The following is a 16023-nucleotide window of genomic DNA, read 5'->3' as shown; positions in this document are numbered from 1 at the left end:
GAATCCTCCAAAACTAGGCTTAAACAGGTCACACGACCTCTGTGACTTCAGTGTCAGGTTTTCTCGTTAGTAAGATGTGAATGATAGCACCATAGATATTATCACCTGACAGTTAAGATAATCTCAAGTTAAGATGTTAACAGAAGGATTAGAATAGAGGGTGGGCAAACCCAAATCCCATGCTGCCATTCCCACATCATAGTCTCCTGGTCCAGAACACTGTCCAGACTTAGTAAACAGTAATTCTTGAGAGTGGACAGCAGCTTGAAAGGACATGGGTATCTGAGAGGCTCTTGGCACCGGGCACACGGATCAGAGCAATTACTGTTCCCACCTAAACATCTTCTAGCACAGACATTGCCATTCACCTCCAGAACTTTCACTCTGTCCGTGGTGTCACCTACCACAGAACGAACTCCTTTATCAATTGCGTTGACTGGAATTTCATAAGCCCTATTCTCTTCAACATCTAGTTTCCCGCCAATTCTAAATTTACCTGTGTCTGGTAAATGTTAAGCTTTTGTAAAGCTTAAAGTTCTCACTAGTAAGCCGACTCACTCTCAACCCACAGGATATTTCTCTGTTCAGTCCTTCAGCTACATCGGAAGCATTTAGTTGAATTACGGAGGTGTGGTTTTGAACATTTTCAAGGAAGCCTGCTTTATAAGAGGATTTATCAAACTTGGCTGCATTTTCACATCCAGGATAGCTTTTTTGGTTTTGGTTTTGGTTTTAGTTGTTTGAGACAGGGTTTCTCTGTGTAGCCTTGGCTGTCCTGGAACTTAGAGATCTGCCTGCCTTTGCCTACTGAGTGCTGAGATTAAAGGCGTGCACCACTACTGCTCAGATGGTTGTTTGAATCTGAGTAGATTCTCTTAGCTCTGGTTTACTGCCAACAATGACTGTTAACAATAAAGGAAATCCTGATATTTCCTCTCAAGAATCAGTACTAGAAATATTCTTTTACTTTGTTTCAGAATGTAAGACTGAACTTCTGTCTCCAAGTAAATTGAAGATGATTTTTACCATGGTAGTAGAGGATATTTAGTGATGTACAGGGCAGTAAATCAATTCAGAGCTGGAAACAAGGGTTCCATCTTTGATACAAACATTTTTTTAAAGCAACTGATCAAAGAATATGAAAATATCAAAGCAAAGGACTGTAAATAGACCAACTCAAGCAAATCTAAATAGCCTGCCATGGTTGTCCACTTCATTGGGTATTAGAAATGAAGTGCTGTGACTTAGCTCAAGTAAAACAGTGGTTATTTCCACTATGTTGACTTCTATCATTTTATAACCTAACCAAAACTTGAAACAAATGGGGCACTTATGAGCTAGAGAACTCTATTATCTGATTTAAAGGCTGGGTCTATGCATATCTGGCATTTTGCTAACGGTCGTTGTCCCTTGAAACAGCACTCAAAATGTATTCGTTTTAAATGTTTCCCTTAAAACTGAATTCTAAGTAATTTTATAGGCATTTACCTGAAAAGTGGGATTTGTAGAAAACTCACCTGTCCAGGGTGATTTGACTCTGACTCCTGTCTTTCCCTTTCATCTCTATCCAGGTTGGGAGGTAGACTGGGGCTAAAGGCCATGAGGTCGGTCTTGGGAAGAACTTCCCCAGAGCACACCCTCTGCCGCCTCTGCTGTGAATAGGACCAGCTCCCCACCTCGCTGGAGCACACCAGCATGGGCTTCCCAGGCCCCCCAGTGGCCTCATTGACCATAGGCAATGCTGAGCAGCGCAGCGCTGTATACAGCAGCAGCGTGAGTACCAACAAACTGGACACTGCGCAGATGGCGATAATCAAATACACGTTGACATCCACCAGCGATGCCTCCGGGACTGAAGCACGACCTGATGCCTGTGAAAAGGACTTTGGAGCTTGGCCGTTTTCCACAATAGACACTAATACAGTTGCAGTGGCTGTCAGTGCTGGCTCACCATGGTCCTTCACCAGCACCAACAGAGTCTGTCGAGGAGTGTCCACCTCATCCAGGGCACGCGTCGTGCTGATCTCACCCGTGTACAGACCCACACGGAAGGGGCTGCGTACGCCACCTGTTCCCAACTGTACTTCATATGACAGCCAAGCATTGTAACCAGAGTCCGCATCCACTGCCCGCACCTTGGTGACTACATGGCCCGATCCCACCGACCGAGACACAAGCTCGCTCACTGCCCCGCCAGCTCCCACAGCTCCATGGGGCAGCAGTGTGGGCGCATTGTCGTTCTCATCCAGCACAAACACCTGCAGAGTCACATTGCTGCCCAGGGCAGGCACACCAGCATCCCGCGCGCTCACCTGGAACTGCAGCAGCTCCAGCTCCTCATGGTCCAGAGGCTGCAGCGCGAACACCTTGCCGCTCTCTGCGTGCACAGACACATAGCTCGACAGCAAGCGCTCGCCCACCCTCCGCTCCACCAGCGAGTAGGACACCAGTGCGTTCTCCTGTGCGTCCGCATCCATCGCTGACACCGTGAAGATGTGCGCACCAGGAGGATTGTTCTCCTTCACGAACACCGTGTATTCGGGCTGCGCGAACACTGGAGCATTGTCGTTCACGTCAGCCACCTCCACGGACACGCTGACAGTGGCAGACAGTGAAGGCGAGCCCCCGTCCCGCGCTATCACAACCAAATCATAGGTTGACACTCTCTCGCGGTCCAGACTGCTATCCAATACCAGAGAATAATAGTTTTTAAAGGTGGATACAATCTTGAAGGGGACATTGGGTGTAAGAGAGCAGGTCACTTGGCCATTGATTCCAGAATCAAGGTCGGATACGCTAATTAAAGCAATGACTGTATTTGGCTGGGCATCCTCTCTTACTGGGAGGGACAGCGAAGTTAATGTCACTTCAGGGGAGTTGTCATTGGTGTCTAAGATTTCTACCAAGACTACACAATGACCTACCATTGGGGGTGTTCCTTTATCCGTGGCCAGCACTTCTATTTCATACAATTTGTTCTCTTCATAATCTAAAGTCCCGTTGACCCTCAATTCTCCGTTGTTTTCATCTAGGGTAAATAAATGCCTCCCAGTGGGCTTAATGGACATCAAAGAGTATACCAGTTGCCCGTTTGCACCTTCGTCTAGATCCGTGGCGTTCAACGTTATGACAAGAGTTTCTTTAGCAGCATTTTCCATTATTCTTACCTTGTATTCTAAATGATCGAACACTGGATCATTGTCGTTAACATCTAAGACACGAACCCAAAGCTGAACTGTACCCGTGAGCTCCGGTTTTCCCCCATCTGTGGCTGTTAATAGCAAATTAAGTTCCGGAGTTTTCTCCCGATCTAGAACCTTCTTTAATATAAGTGACGGTCTTTTAGTTTGCTTACTATTGATTGGTGGTTCTAAAGAAAAATACTCGTTTTGACTTAATCTGTAGACCAATACAGCGTTCTCTCCTATGTCCGCATCAGATGCTCCCTCTAGCGGAAAACGTGAGTCCGGCTGCTTGGATTCATAAATGAGCAGCCTTTGTTCTTTAAGAGGAAACACTGGCGGGTTGTCGTTAATGTCCCTCACCTCCACCTCCACATGGAAAACCTGCAGCGGCCTGTCCACGATCACCTCCAGGTGGATGCTACACTCCACGCTCCGCCCGCACAGCTCCTCCCGGTCGATCCGAGAATTCACAAACAAAATGCCATTCTGCAGATTTACCTCCAGAAGGTCCCCGCGGTCTTTGGACACTACCCTGAACAGGCGGGGCACCAGCTCCGTCAGCTCCAACCCCAGGTCCTGCGCGATGCGGCCCACGAAGGTGCCGTGTTTGGCCTCCTCGGAGACTGAGTAGTGAAGCTGGCCGCTCCCTGCCTCCCAGGCAGCGAGGAGAAGAAGCCAGTGCAGCGGTGGCAGAGCGCAGGATCCCCTTCTCTGAAAACTTAACATTGCATATGAAATCGGCCTCCAAAATGTCTCCTTTCGCTGACTGTATCAGATACTTCTCTTCAGATTGAAATGTCGCTTGATTCTCGTGAATTTTCAAAGGATCCCTTTATAAGCAGCACTCAGAATGATGGAGTCGGGTTTTGTATGAGGAGCGCTAGACTCTTTGAACCAATTCATGAATGAACTCTTTCCACCAAGTAAAGAGCGACACCTTGTGCCTGAAATTGTGAGTACTCGTGTACATCCACCACTGGAGAATTTCACATTTTATATACTTTGCCCAAAATAATTCCAAAATACACGTTTATTGACCATTCTGATTTTAAGCCACACTGAAGGTGTGAAGGTGGTACACACCACATGTGTGAAGGTGGTACTTTTTATTGAACAGCATCATATTACATTCTTGTTTGACTTAGATCTACAAAATTATTCTTTTATCTAAACACTTGAAAAAGAAGGCTCGTTTCTTTAGGTAAACTTGGAAAAACTAGAGTTAAACAGTTTCCTAACATCTTATTTATTATATAAAATATTATCAGATTTGAATTGTTATAATTACAGTCTCCTTTATTGCTTAGGCTGTCCCATCAGTTGAACCTAGTTTGTTGTTGCTGTTTGTGGTTTGGAGTTTTGTTTGAGTCTACAGTTGATAGCCTTTGAAGTTCCACAATAACAGTGTTCTGCACACTATGCCCTTAGCTATGTAGGTTTGCATTCTCTTATATTTAAAAATAAATAAATTTTCTTGAACAAATTTATGAGGTGCAAGCTATGTTCTAATGCATGTATCTACTGATGCATGCAATGATCAAATCAGAGTTAACACATAACCACACCAAACATTCATCATCTCTTTGTAGTGAAACTTTCCAAGTTATCTCTGCTCCTCTTATTAATATATACATGCCATTATCAGCAACATCATCCTTATTTTCTTCAGTTCTGATTCTTGATTCTAGTTTACATGACATTGTTTTCTTGTAATAAATTACTGAGTTTGTGTCCACTGCAGAAGAAGAAAACAAATGTGTTCACGCTTTATCATTTGAAACAGAATTCACGAAGGAAAAGCCTGTTGATCTAGATGAACTCTGCCTTTGACATATATGATTTCTCACACAAATTCTATCGTCAGTAATGATATCATGATAGTTTACTTGTATGATCATTGATAAGACAACAAAGGCAGCTTTTTAAATCAAGCAATACTCTTACCCCAGTGTTAAATGGTTTTGAGGGTTCTGCAACCTACAGATATTACAATAACATATGAAAATGTCAGAAAATATGATTTAAAAAAATAAAGAAAAGGATGGGTCACCTCTAAGAACAGTGGATTCTATTATGTACCTGTAAAACAATGCAATCATGTGTAGTCAATTCAAATTCAATATGTAAAATAACAGTAAGCTGGACACAATAAGTGAAGTGTGTCAGATTTATATTGAACAAAAGGAAATGGTGATTCTCCAACTACATTGTCACAGGAAATGAGGTTTGAGATGCAATGTAAAAAACAAATATGAAAAACTCTAGCCATGAGAGGAGAGGTGATGATATCACAAATGTGAGTTAAAATCATATTCTAACCTAAGTGTTTGTTTCCAATAATACATAGTTTTGAATATATAAAAGTGGTCCTGGGTCCAAGTCAAAAGTTGGTAAAGAGTGTGACTCAATATCCCATAATTTAGTTCAGTTATCTATATCTGAAGTAGTTCAGGTATCTATATCTGAATTATTCCTAGAAAAGATATTATACTCTCTCTTAATGGGCGCAACATCCAGCTGCAGACTAATCTCAAGAAATCTCATCAAAATCATTGTTAATACTGATTTTGTAAAAATTAATTGATGAATTCATGGACTTCATGCTCAACGGTTACTAAGTCAGTTTGACTATATATAAATCCTACCGGTGTGTCTCACTAATATATTAAAATGCAAAGTTTTATGTCCTCTTAGCCAGTATTATTGAGTAGTTCTTGTATTATACTTTCTTGAAAATGGAAACCACAAAAATGAATTTTGAAACCATTCTTGGAACCTCGGGAAATATTCTCAAAATCAGATTATAAATTCGTTTTCCGAACACTATGTTAGGAAAAGTACAGGATCTACTCAAGGATGTTGACTCTGCTCTGCTGTATTGTGGGTTATTCAAACGAAAACAGCTATTATTCTCAAACATGTGGCCAGCGGACACAAGCTTTTCAGTCAAAAATAGCAATAACCTGCTTTGGGGGAGTGATGGAGCCAAGAGGTGGTGGCTCAAGAGACAGAGGAAAGAAGGTCTCTGAGTTTGAGGCCAGCCTGGTCTACGGAGCAATTTCTAGGATAGCCAAAGCTGCACAAAGAAACCCTGACTCCAAAAAACGAAAACAGCAAAAGCAAAAGAAACAAACAAGGAAAGAAGAAAGAAAGAGAGTGAGAGAGGGAGGGAGGGAGGGAGGGAGAGAGGGAAGAAGGGAGGGAGGGAGGGAGGGAGGGAGGAAGGAAGAAAGATGTAACAAGACTAAGGACAGAATAGTAAGATCATCTCAAAAGGCAATCCTATAACTCTGCCCACTTCAACTGTCAGCTCACAAAACATGCTACTGAGTATAAAATTACATAGAAAATAAAGTGCTTCAAGCATGCCCATCTCCAACCCTAACCAATCATTTCATTGTTTATAATAAATTAAGAATTCAACTCAAATTAAAATTTAAATAATACTATAATACTTCCAGATACACAGACATAACGAAGAGCAAAGGGCACCTGTTCTAACAGGTGAACTACCACAACAGTGAATTGCCAGAGTTTTTGAAAATTATATTTGAGCCCTGCCTATGCCTTGTATTTCCTATCATGATCCTTGACTTCTTCCTGGCCTACTTGCATAATTGAAAGAAAACATATAGTCATTCTATTTCGTTTTTTGCTAGCGCTGCTGCCAGTACTATTGTTATACATAGCAAGAAGAAAGAAGTACTAAGTAATAACCCTGGTGACCAGGGTGAGAAGTGACAAAGATGACAAGTAGTCTTTGAATGAGCTGTCTCAAGAAAAGCAACACAAATTTAACGCCGAAGATACAATCATAAATTGACAAACTACATCAGTAACATCACCTGGCATGAAATGTACTTCAGGGTTTCTGTACTTACATTCTCAAAGATCTCTTGCTGGACTCCATCTCCAGAACCCAAACCAGGAGGAACACTGGGACTGAAGGCCATGAGATCTGTCTTCGGTGGGCCCTCTCCTGAACACACCCTCTGCCTCCTTTGCTGAGAGTAAGACCAGCTTCCCACCGCGCTGGAACATACCAGCATGGGTTTCCCGGGTCCACAGGTGACCTCAGTGGGCAATGCAGAGCATCGCAGGGCGGTGTACAACACCAGTGTGAGCACCAACAGACTGGACACCGCACAGATGGCGATAATCAAATATACGTTGACATCCACTACAGATGATTCCGAGGCTGCTGTACCTGCCAACACCCGTGAAGAGACCTTTGGTGCCTGGTTGCTCTCAACCAGAGAAACCAGCACTGTGGCTGTGGCAGTCAATGCGGGCTCGCCATGGTCCTTCACCAACACCAACAGGCGTTGGCGCGGCGCATCTGCTTCATCCAGGGCGCGAGCGATACTGACCTCACCCGTGTATAGTCCCACACGGAAGGGACTGCGCACACTGCCAGCTCTGAACTGGAGCTCATATGACAACCAAGCATTGTAACCAGAGTCCGCATCTACTGCCCGCACCTTCGCCACTACATGCCCTGAACCCACTGACCTAGGCACAAGCTCACTCACTGCCCCGACAGCTCCGACAGCTCCGTGGGGCAGCAGCGTGGGCGCATTGTCATTCTCATCCAGCACAAACACCTGCAGAGTCACATTGCTGCCCAGGGCAGGCACACCAGCATCCTTCGCAGTCACCTGGAACTGCAGCAGCTCCAGCTCCTCATGGTCCAGAGGCTGCAGCGCGAACACCTTGCCGCTCTCCGCGTGCACAGACACATAGCTCGACAGCAAGCGCTCACCCATCCTCCGCTCCACCAGTGAGTAGGACACCAGCGCGTTCTCCTGTGCATCGGCATCCATCGCTGATACCGTGAAGATGTGCGCTCCAGGCGGGTTGTTCTCCTTCACGAACACCGTGTACTCAGGCTGCCCGAATGTAGGAGCATTGTCGTTCACGTCAGCCACCTCCACGGACACACTGGCTGTGGCCCACAGCGCGGGAGAGCCCCCATCCCGGGCTGTCACCACCACTTTATAGTCAGCTGTTGTCTCTCGATCCAAAGCACTGTCCAGCACGAGGGAATAGTAATTCTTGAAGGTAGACACGAGCTTGAAGGGGACATAAGGAGACAGAGAGCAGGTCACTTGCCCATTGACCGTAGAGTCAGGATCCGTCACACTGATTAAGGCAATAACTGTCCCGAGTGGAGCGTCCTCTTGAACAGGGAGCGATAATGATGTTACTATTATCTTGGGAGCATTATCATTGATGTCCAGGACTTCAATTAAGATTGTGCAGTGACCAAACATTGGAGGACTACCTTTGTCAACTGCTTCTGTTTGAATCTTCCATAAATTAGTTTCTTCAAAATCTATTTTTCCATTAACTTTAATTTCTCCACTGACTGGATCTATATGAAAAGTGGCTTCAGTCTTAGGGGAAACATCCGCTGCAAAGGAATAAAGAATTTGACCATTTGAACCTTCGTCCAAATCTGAGGCATTAAGTCTAATGACCACGGTACCATTTCTTGCATTTTCTACCAGCTTCACCTGATAGATTGCTCTGTCGAATGCTGGCGCATTGTCATTTGCATCTAGAACTGTAATATGTAACTCCAAGGTGCCTGTGAGCTCAGGTTTGCCCCCATCCGTTGCTTTAACCACTAAGTGAAGCTCTGAAGCTCGCTCTCTATCTAAAGGTTTTTTTAACACTAGTTGGAGTGGTTTTATCAGCTCATGTGTGGTTGGTACTTCCAGGGAGAAATATTCACTGGGACTCAGTCTGTAAGTCAGAAGAGCATTGGTTCCGATGTCTGCATCCGAGGCGCCCTCTAGTGAAAAATGAGAATCTAGAGCTCTCGATTCTGAAACAAAGAGATTCTTTTGGGTCGTTGGGAACACAGGAGGGTTGTCATTAATGTCCCTCACCTCCACCTCCACGTGGAAAACNTGNAGCGGCCTGTCCACNATCACCTCCAGNTGGATGCTNCACTCCNCGNTCNGCNCNCACAGCTCCTCCCGGTCNATNCGAGAATTCACAAACAAAATGCCATTCTGCAGATTTACCTCCAGAAGGTCCCCGCGGTCCTTGGACGCCACTCTGAACAGGCGGGGCACCAGCTCCGTCAGCTCCAGCCCCAGGTCCTGCGCGATGCGGCCCACGAAGGTGCCGTGTTTGGCCTCCTCTGGGACGGAGTATCGGAGCTGGCCACTCCCAGGCTCCCAGATTGTGGACAGCAAAAGTGAGAGCAGCAGGCACCAGGATTCATGGCAGTATTTCATGGCGACAAAGGACATATTTTCTTTGAATATTTTTTAGTAGTAGTAGCGATATTCTTGCTCTAAGATAATATTAACAATGTGAGTGCTGTTTATAGTCTTTAAAGCTCGGGACCAGCTTCTTTCCGGTCTGCAGATGATCTGATTTTCTTCTGCTGGCGCTCTTCTTGGAGAACAACGGCACCCTGTGGCTCAAAGCGTAAGTGCAATTGCGCTCTGCTCTCTTCGCTCATCAGGCTCCAGAATGACTTGTTTGTGCTTTTCTTTGAAGGCTTCTAACTAGTTCATATTTTAATAACTAGTAACTAATTAGAGGTTGTTTTATCTTAGAATTATAGTTCATGGAGTAGTTTCATCTTTTATATAGACATCTAAGAGCATTGCTACACAAACTATATTATCATGTAAAATAATATGGACAACACACATTTGTAGCAGCGATACAGCTAGGGAAGTGGGGGGCGCTATGGGGGACTTTTGGGATAGTATTGGAAATGTAATTGAGGAAAATATGTAATAAAAAAAATTAAAAAAAAAAGAGATTTTAAAGAAATGTAACATATTTGAATGCCTAATAGCCAACCTCTTCCTAAGACTATAATTGTGTTTTGCTAAATATTTTTACATACTAAATTATTCTGATTATTTGATTTAGCCCTAAAGAGAATGGTTCAAAATGCAGATTTTCTGTTACCACTACAACACAATGGAATTTCAATTCAATGCTAATAAGCCATTTACTATTTTATCCAAATAATTATTTACTTGATGTTAATGAATTCACTCAACAACAACTGTAGGAAATTTAGAGCACATTTGTAAGGCTACATCATTTTAAAGCTTTTGTTGAGTCACTAAATATACTCAGGATGAATGTTATTTCCACTTCAATGTAAATTATAGTTCTTTACTTGAAAAAAAATCAATTTTCATTCAAAAATAATATCAGCAGTTCAAGTTATATTTCTCTGTTTGTACTTATTTTCTTAAAAAATAAATGTGAAGAGGCTAAGATATAAACCTCATTTTAAGTCTCATTCTCTCAACTTTATTATCTTGTTTTTATCTGAGCTACAAAAATATATTAAATTTTACATTAAAAACCTATAGATGGCAATGAGGTTTATCAGTATCACTATAAAGAATAAAATTTTTAATCATTCTCAAAATTGTATAGAACCAATTAATGGACACCTGAACCTTGCCAATAATACTATGTCATTGAAAAAACTCAAATATTCCTCACTAAAAAGTTATTATAAATGATATGCAAGTTAACGTTTTTCTATGTGAACTTCAGTTTTCACTTGAACACTCTTACAAATAGCGATTTAATGAATACAAATCTGTACCAAAGATATGTAGTTCCAATTACCTGTAATTGTTTTTATGACTAAAGACATAAATCCTAAAGCAATATATTGCACTGTTGAACAAGAGAAAGTTCTGCCTATTGAGATGACTAAATTCAGAAAAAGAGAATCATGGAGAAAAAATTAATTTCCTATTTTCTGATTGAAATGACCCAATGTCTTTTAGCATAACTCCATACTAAAATGATGATCCATTCTTATGTTTGGATTGAAAAATTACTTCACTGATCAAGTACATATAAAATGTATTTTTAGATTTAAAATTCGTGTATATAGGGTATTTGCAAAACTAGCTAGGGTATCATGGGAGAGGAAGAAGAGATCTTAAAAGAGGTAGGAAATAAATCAGGTACTGTAATACATGTAATAAGACAAAAGAAAGGGAGACAAACCAAGGACAGAGAGGACACCAGCCAGATAAAGGGATAAGAGGAAGGGATGGCAAAGCCCAATACCTTAAATGCTAACCTAAAAACTTAATTTAAATAAAAAATAAAATGCAATTTTAATGTCTTGAAGTTCCAAGGTTTTCATTCAACTAACAATTATAACAATAAATCTATGTGTTAGTAATGTATCTCAAATACCATCAAGCGAGATGTGATGATGCGTGTCCCTGACTCTTGCATTCAGCAGGCAAAAGGAGGAGGAGAGAGAGAGAGATGGAGAGATAGGCAGATGGAGAGATAGGCAGATGGAGAGATAGGTAGGGAGATGCATAGAGAGTCGGAAAGAGAGCATGAGAGAAGTAAAAGACACAACTTGAGTTTCATAGAGTAGATTCTAAGGAACCTAAGAAAAAAGCTATATATTTATTTTAACTAAGCTATTAGCTGTGTCTCTTTGGGTTGTATACTCCATATATCTTTCTGAATTGAATCACTGATGACATTGCAAAAGTCAACAGGAAAATGATGAATAAAAATAATAGTCGGCAACTTGAGAAATGCACAATAACTCAGTTTGTCTACATGTTTGATATTAGGAATATCAAATAATTATAAAAGCAAATATATCGATGAGACATATATATGTATTATGGGCAAGGAGAGAGAGAGAGAGAGAGAGAGAAGAAGAAGAAGAAGAAGAAGAAGAAGAAGAAGAAGAAGAAGAAGAAGAAGAAGAAGAAGAAGAAGAAGAAGAAGAAGAAGAAGAAACAGAAAAGACAGGGAGAAACAGAGACACAGAGGTTCTCTTTTTAAGGCCTACAGCCATAGGTCATGCTTGTAATTCTGGCACTTGAGAGACTGGGGCAGGAAGCTTGCTGTGACTTTGAGGCCACCCTGGGCTATTGTGAAGCTCTGTCTCAAAAACATAAAATAAAATAAAAACTTGCAGATCAAACCAGAATATCTTCACTTTGAAAGTTAAAATACCTCTTAAATTTGATATTACAATACTTGCATTATATTGCTTTAAACTAGTATATTTGGTGGCCTGAGTGCACATCATAACTGAGACATTATCATTACCATGAGCTATAACTAAGGGAAAAATAATTTTTGATAGAAATTCAAATCTAAGGCATATATTTATAAGTATTTAATATAGTGGCCAATACATTTTTAATTTGATGCACATTTTTCATCAATAATCTTTAAGATTTGACATTGTACCAGCTATGGAAAGCTAGCAATTGAAGGCAATATTGTGTTTGTATTCTTGTTACAATTTTTTGTTGTCAAACTTCCCTAACTATGTCAACTCTTGTTCGGGTATATTTGTGAAACATGGACTAAATACAAAATTCATAATATATGGGAAAGGACAAATAACGGCTAAAAATCAGAATTTAAATGACAGATAAGGATTAGTTGCTTTGGTGATTCTGGAATAAATTTGAAAAATTACAGTAAAGTATGGTTGGTAGGGTAGTTTTGTCTCATCAGGGTTTTCTGGAGGGACAGAATTTGTAGAATAGAACGTATATGTAAATACACAGTGACTCTCTACCAATGGAAGATCCAAGAATCTAGTACTTCTTCAGGCAATAAGGCTGGATGTCTCAATTGGTCTTCAGTGTAAGCCAGAATCCTGAAGAAGTCTACAATGTCATGTAAGGCATAGACTTGCCAGTGAGAGCCAGAGCAAGCAGGCAAAGAACTAGAAGGCTTTATTCCCTGTCCTTTATAAAGGCCACCACCAGAAGGAGTGTCCTAGATTAAAGATGTATATTCCCACCTCAAAGGATACAGATTAAACTTGGGTCTTCCCACTTCAAATGATTTAATTAAGAAAAAAATCCCTAACAAGTCTACCCAATTTTAGGTAATTCCAGATGTAGCCAAGTTGATAACAAAGAACAGCCATTCACACCATGTAACTTAACTAGCTTGCGTATCTGTCTTTATATAAACCAACACCACTCCACTTAAGATAACAAGAGACACTATTAACCTAAACCACACATGCAGAGCGGTATAAAATATTCTAAGGGAATATTAGAGTTTCCTTTTCCCATTTTAATACTAATTTAGACTAAGACATGCACTTTTAACCTCTTGAAATAAAAAAAAAAATGCTAGCCTGGCATGTAGAAGACACTTCATTTGAAATTTATGTCACAAGAAGGTAAAGCGTTTGTTGGTGGTGCTGTTTTCTATTTTTAAAGATTTATTTATTTTATTTTATGTCTGCATATTTTGCCTTCATGTATTAGGTGCACCATGTGCATGCTTAGCACCCACAGGGGCCAGGACAAAGCATCAGATTAAACCTGGGCTCTTTGCCAGAACAGCGAGTGTTGCTGAGCCATCTTTCCATTATGAAGAAAGATGGTTGCTGTTTTTGTTTATTTGTTTTTGTTTAATAAAGGAGCTTACTATTTGCTCTGTCTGTCCTGGACTTCACTATGTAGACCGAGCAGAGATCTTCTTGCCTCAGCCTCCTGAGTGCTGGGATTAAGAGTGTGCATCACCAACCCTGGAGAGATGAAGTCTTTAAGAATAAATTTCAGAGACTTTTCACTCTCATCGTAACACTTTTCTCAAAGGGAATGAGCTAATACGTGAATACCACAAGTTGCCTAGGCTTTTCTAATAAAAGAGACCATTGTGAGGGTTGTTGAATAAAATTATGCCAACAACTATAAAACATCTTCCTCTAAAAGTGAGTGATTCATACTGAAACAAGGACCAGTACTACTGATACAAAAAGAAATCAACAAATTAAAAAACGTTACCACTGAACTGACAGCCTACCTTGCTGCAGTACAAACAAATGCAGTTACCGAATATAAAGTCTTGTTCTATGATATACATGAGGGACAGAATAAAATGCTAAACATTCTCACCAAAAGGAAAAGAAGTTCAGCATTTGTTAATGCAATTGGATCAAATCAAATTTTAACTTGAAAATTAAATCACGGCGCTTACAAATATTTGTAACATGAAGACAGCATATGAAAGTAAAACTTACTGCACCCTCAACACAGTTCTATTGGAGAAAGATTACGGGTTCATAATACTTATATTTAAATTACAAGTTTTAGGCAGAGGTTTGCACACTAGTGCCTAGATGGACATCTTAAAACCAATTTCTGGAATAAACTATATCCCAAAGCATTGTTTAAAATACTTGTGCATAGTGGTACTCAGACAAAGAAAATATATCTGGGGCACACATGTCATAGAATAAAATGAGACAGAAAATGTATTTCATCAAGCAAAAAATGAGAGTAAAAAGTAAAAGCCCACCTTCCCGGACACGTCTCCTCCAACAGAATGATTTTCCATTCCCACTTCGGCCACTGGGCAAGGTGTAAGACTGGGACTAAAAGCCATGAGGTCGGTTTTGGGCGGACCCTCTCCTGAGCATACTCGCTGCTGTCTCTGTTGTGAGTACGACCAGGTCCCCACAGCGCTTGAGCACACCAGAGTGGGCTTCCCAAGCCCGCACCCAGCCTGCATGGGCACAGCGGAGCAGCGCAGGGCTGTGTATAGCAGCAGTGTGAGCACCAACAGGCTGGAAACTGCGCAAATGGCAATGATCAGGTACACGTTGACATCCATCAGCGACGCCTCCCTGCGGGAGGAGTTGGGCAACCCCTGGGAAGAAGCTTTTGGCACCTGGCCGTTCTCCACCAGGGACACCAAAACGGTGGCAGTGGCGATCAACATAGGTTCGCCGTGGTCCTTCACCAACACCAATAGGCGCTGGCGCGGTAAATCAGATTCATCCAGGGCTCGGGTCATGCTGATCTCTCCCGTGTAGAGACCGACACGGAAAGGGCTGCGAGCGCCCACAGTTGGGTGCAGCTCATAAGACAGCCACGCGTTGTAACCGGAGTCAGCATCCACCGCGCGCACCTTTGACACCACGTGTCCCGCACCCACTGACCGCGAAACAAGCTGGCTAAATTCGCCAGCAGGTCCACCTGACTGATGTCCGAGCAGCGTGGGCGGATTGTCATTCTCATCCTGCACAAACACCTGCAGAGTCACATTGCTGCCCAGGGCAGGCACACCAGCATCCCGCGCGCTCACCTGGAACTGNAGCAGCTCCAGCTCCTCATGGTCCAGAGGCTGCAGNGCGAACACCTTGCCGCTCTCCGCGTGCACGGACACATAGCTCGACAGCAAGCGCTCGCCCACCCTCCGCTCCACCAGCGAGTAGGACACCAGCGCGTTCTCCTGCGCATCCGCGTCCACCGCCAATACTGTGAAGATGTGCGCACCAGGCGGGTTGTTCTCCTTCACGAACACCGTGTATTCGGGATGTGCGAATGCAGGAGCATTGTCATTCACGTCAGCCACCTCCACGGACACACTGGCCGTGGCCCACAGCGAGGGCGAGCCCCCGTCGCGGGCTGTCACCACCACCTTATAGTCAGTTGTGGTCTCTCGGTCCAGAGCACTGTCCAGCACGAGGGAATAGTAATTCTTGAAGGTGGACACAAGCTTGAAGGGGACATGATTAGTCAAGGAGCAGGTCACCTGTCCATTGACACCAGAGTCTTTGTCTGACACACTGATCAGGGCGATTACAGAGCCCAAAGGAGCATCTTCTTTCACCGGCAGAGACAAAGAAGTAAGGACTATCTCCGGTGCGTTATCATTTTCATCCAAGATTTCCACGATTACAGTGCAGTGAGCAACCATAGGTGGATATCCTTTATCTGTAGCATCCACATGAATTTCATAATTGTTACTCTCCTCAAAGTCAATAGCGCCGTTTATTTTTATCTCTCCAGTCTTTTCGTTTATTAGAAATTTCTGTCTT

General features: G+C 42.5%; 2 protein-coding genes across 10 annotated transcripts in view; both read right to left on the bottom strand.

Moving 5' to 3' along the window:
• The window catches only part of LOC110285079 (protocadherin alpha-4), a 225915-nt gene that overhangs the window by 157130 nt on the left and 52762 nt on the right, over positions 1-16023 (bottom strand). For 2 of the 9 annotated variants that reach the window (XM_029472217.1, XM_029472211.1), the window contains exon 1: positions 1518-4062. The exons of 6 other annotated variants lie outside the window; for them this stretch is intronic. In XM_029472217.1, the coding sequence (XP_029328077.1) occupies positions 1518-3911 (2394 nt within the window). In that variant the 5' untranslated portion in view covers positions 3912-4062. Of the gene's footprint in view, positions 1-1517; positions 4063-14498 lie in introns of those variants that run through there. One more of the 9 variants, XM_029472208.1, reaches the window with a different exon arrangement.
• On the bottom strand, positions 7013-9602 carry LOC115029882 (protocadherin alpha-10). Its single transcript, XM_029472163.1, has one exon. It carries the CDS (start codon positions 9446-9448, stop codon positions 7013-7015), a length of 2436 nt encoding a protein of 811 aa, XP_029328023.1. The 5' UTR covers positions 9449-9602.

Source organism: Mus caroli, chromosome 18, assembly GCF_900094665.2.
Source record: "Mus caroli chromosome 18, CAROLI_EIJ_v1.1, whole genome shotgun sequence".
In the NCBI taxonomy this organism is placed as follows: domain Eukaryota; kingdom Metazoa; phylum Chordata; class Mammalia; order Rodentia; family Muridae; genus Mus; species Mus caroli.
Note: the sequence above shows the minus strand (reverse complement) of the source record. Positions and strands in the feature narration are given on the sequence as shown.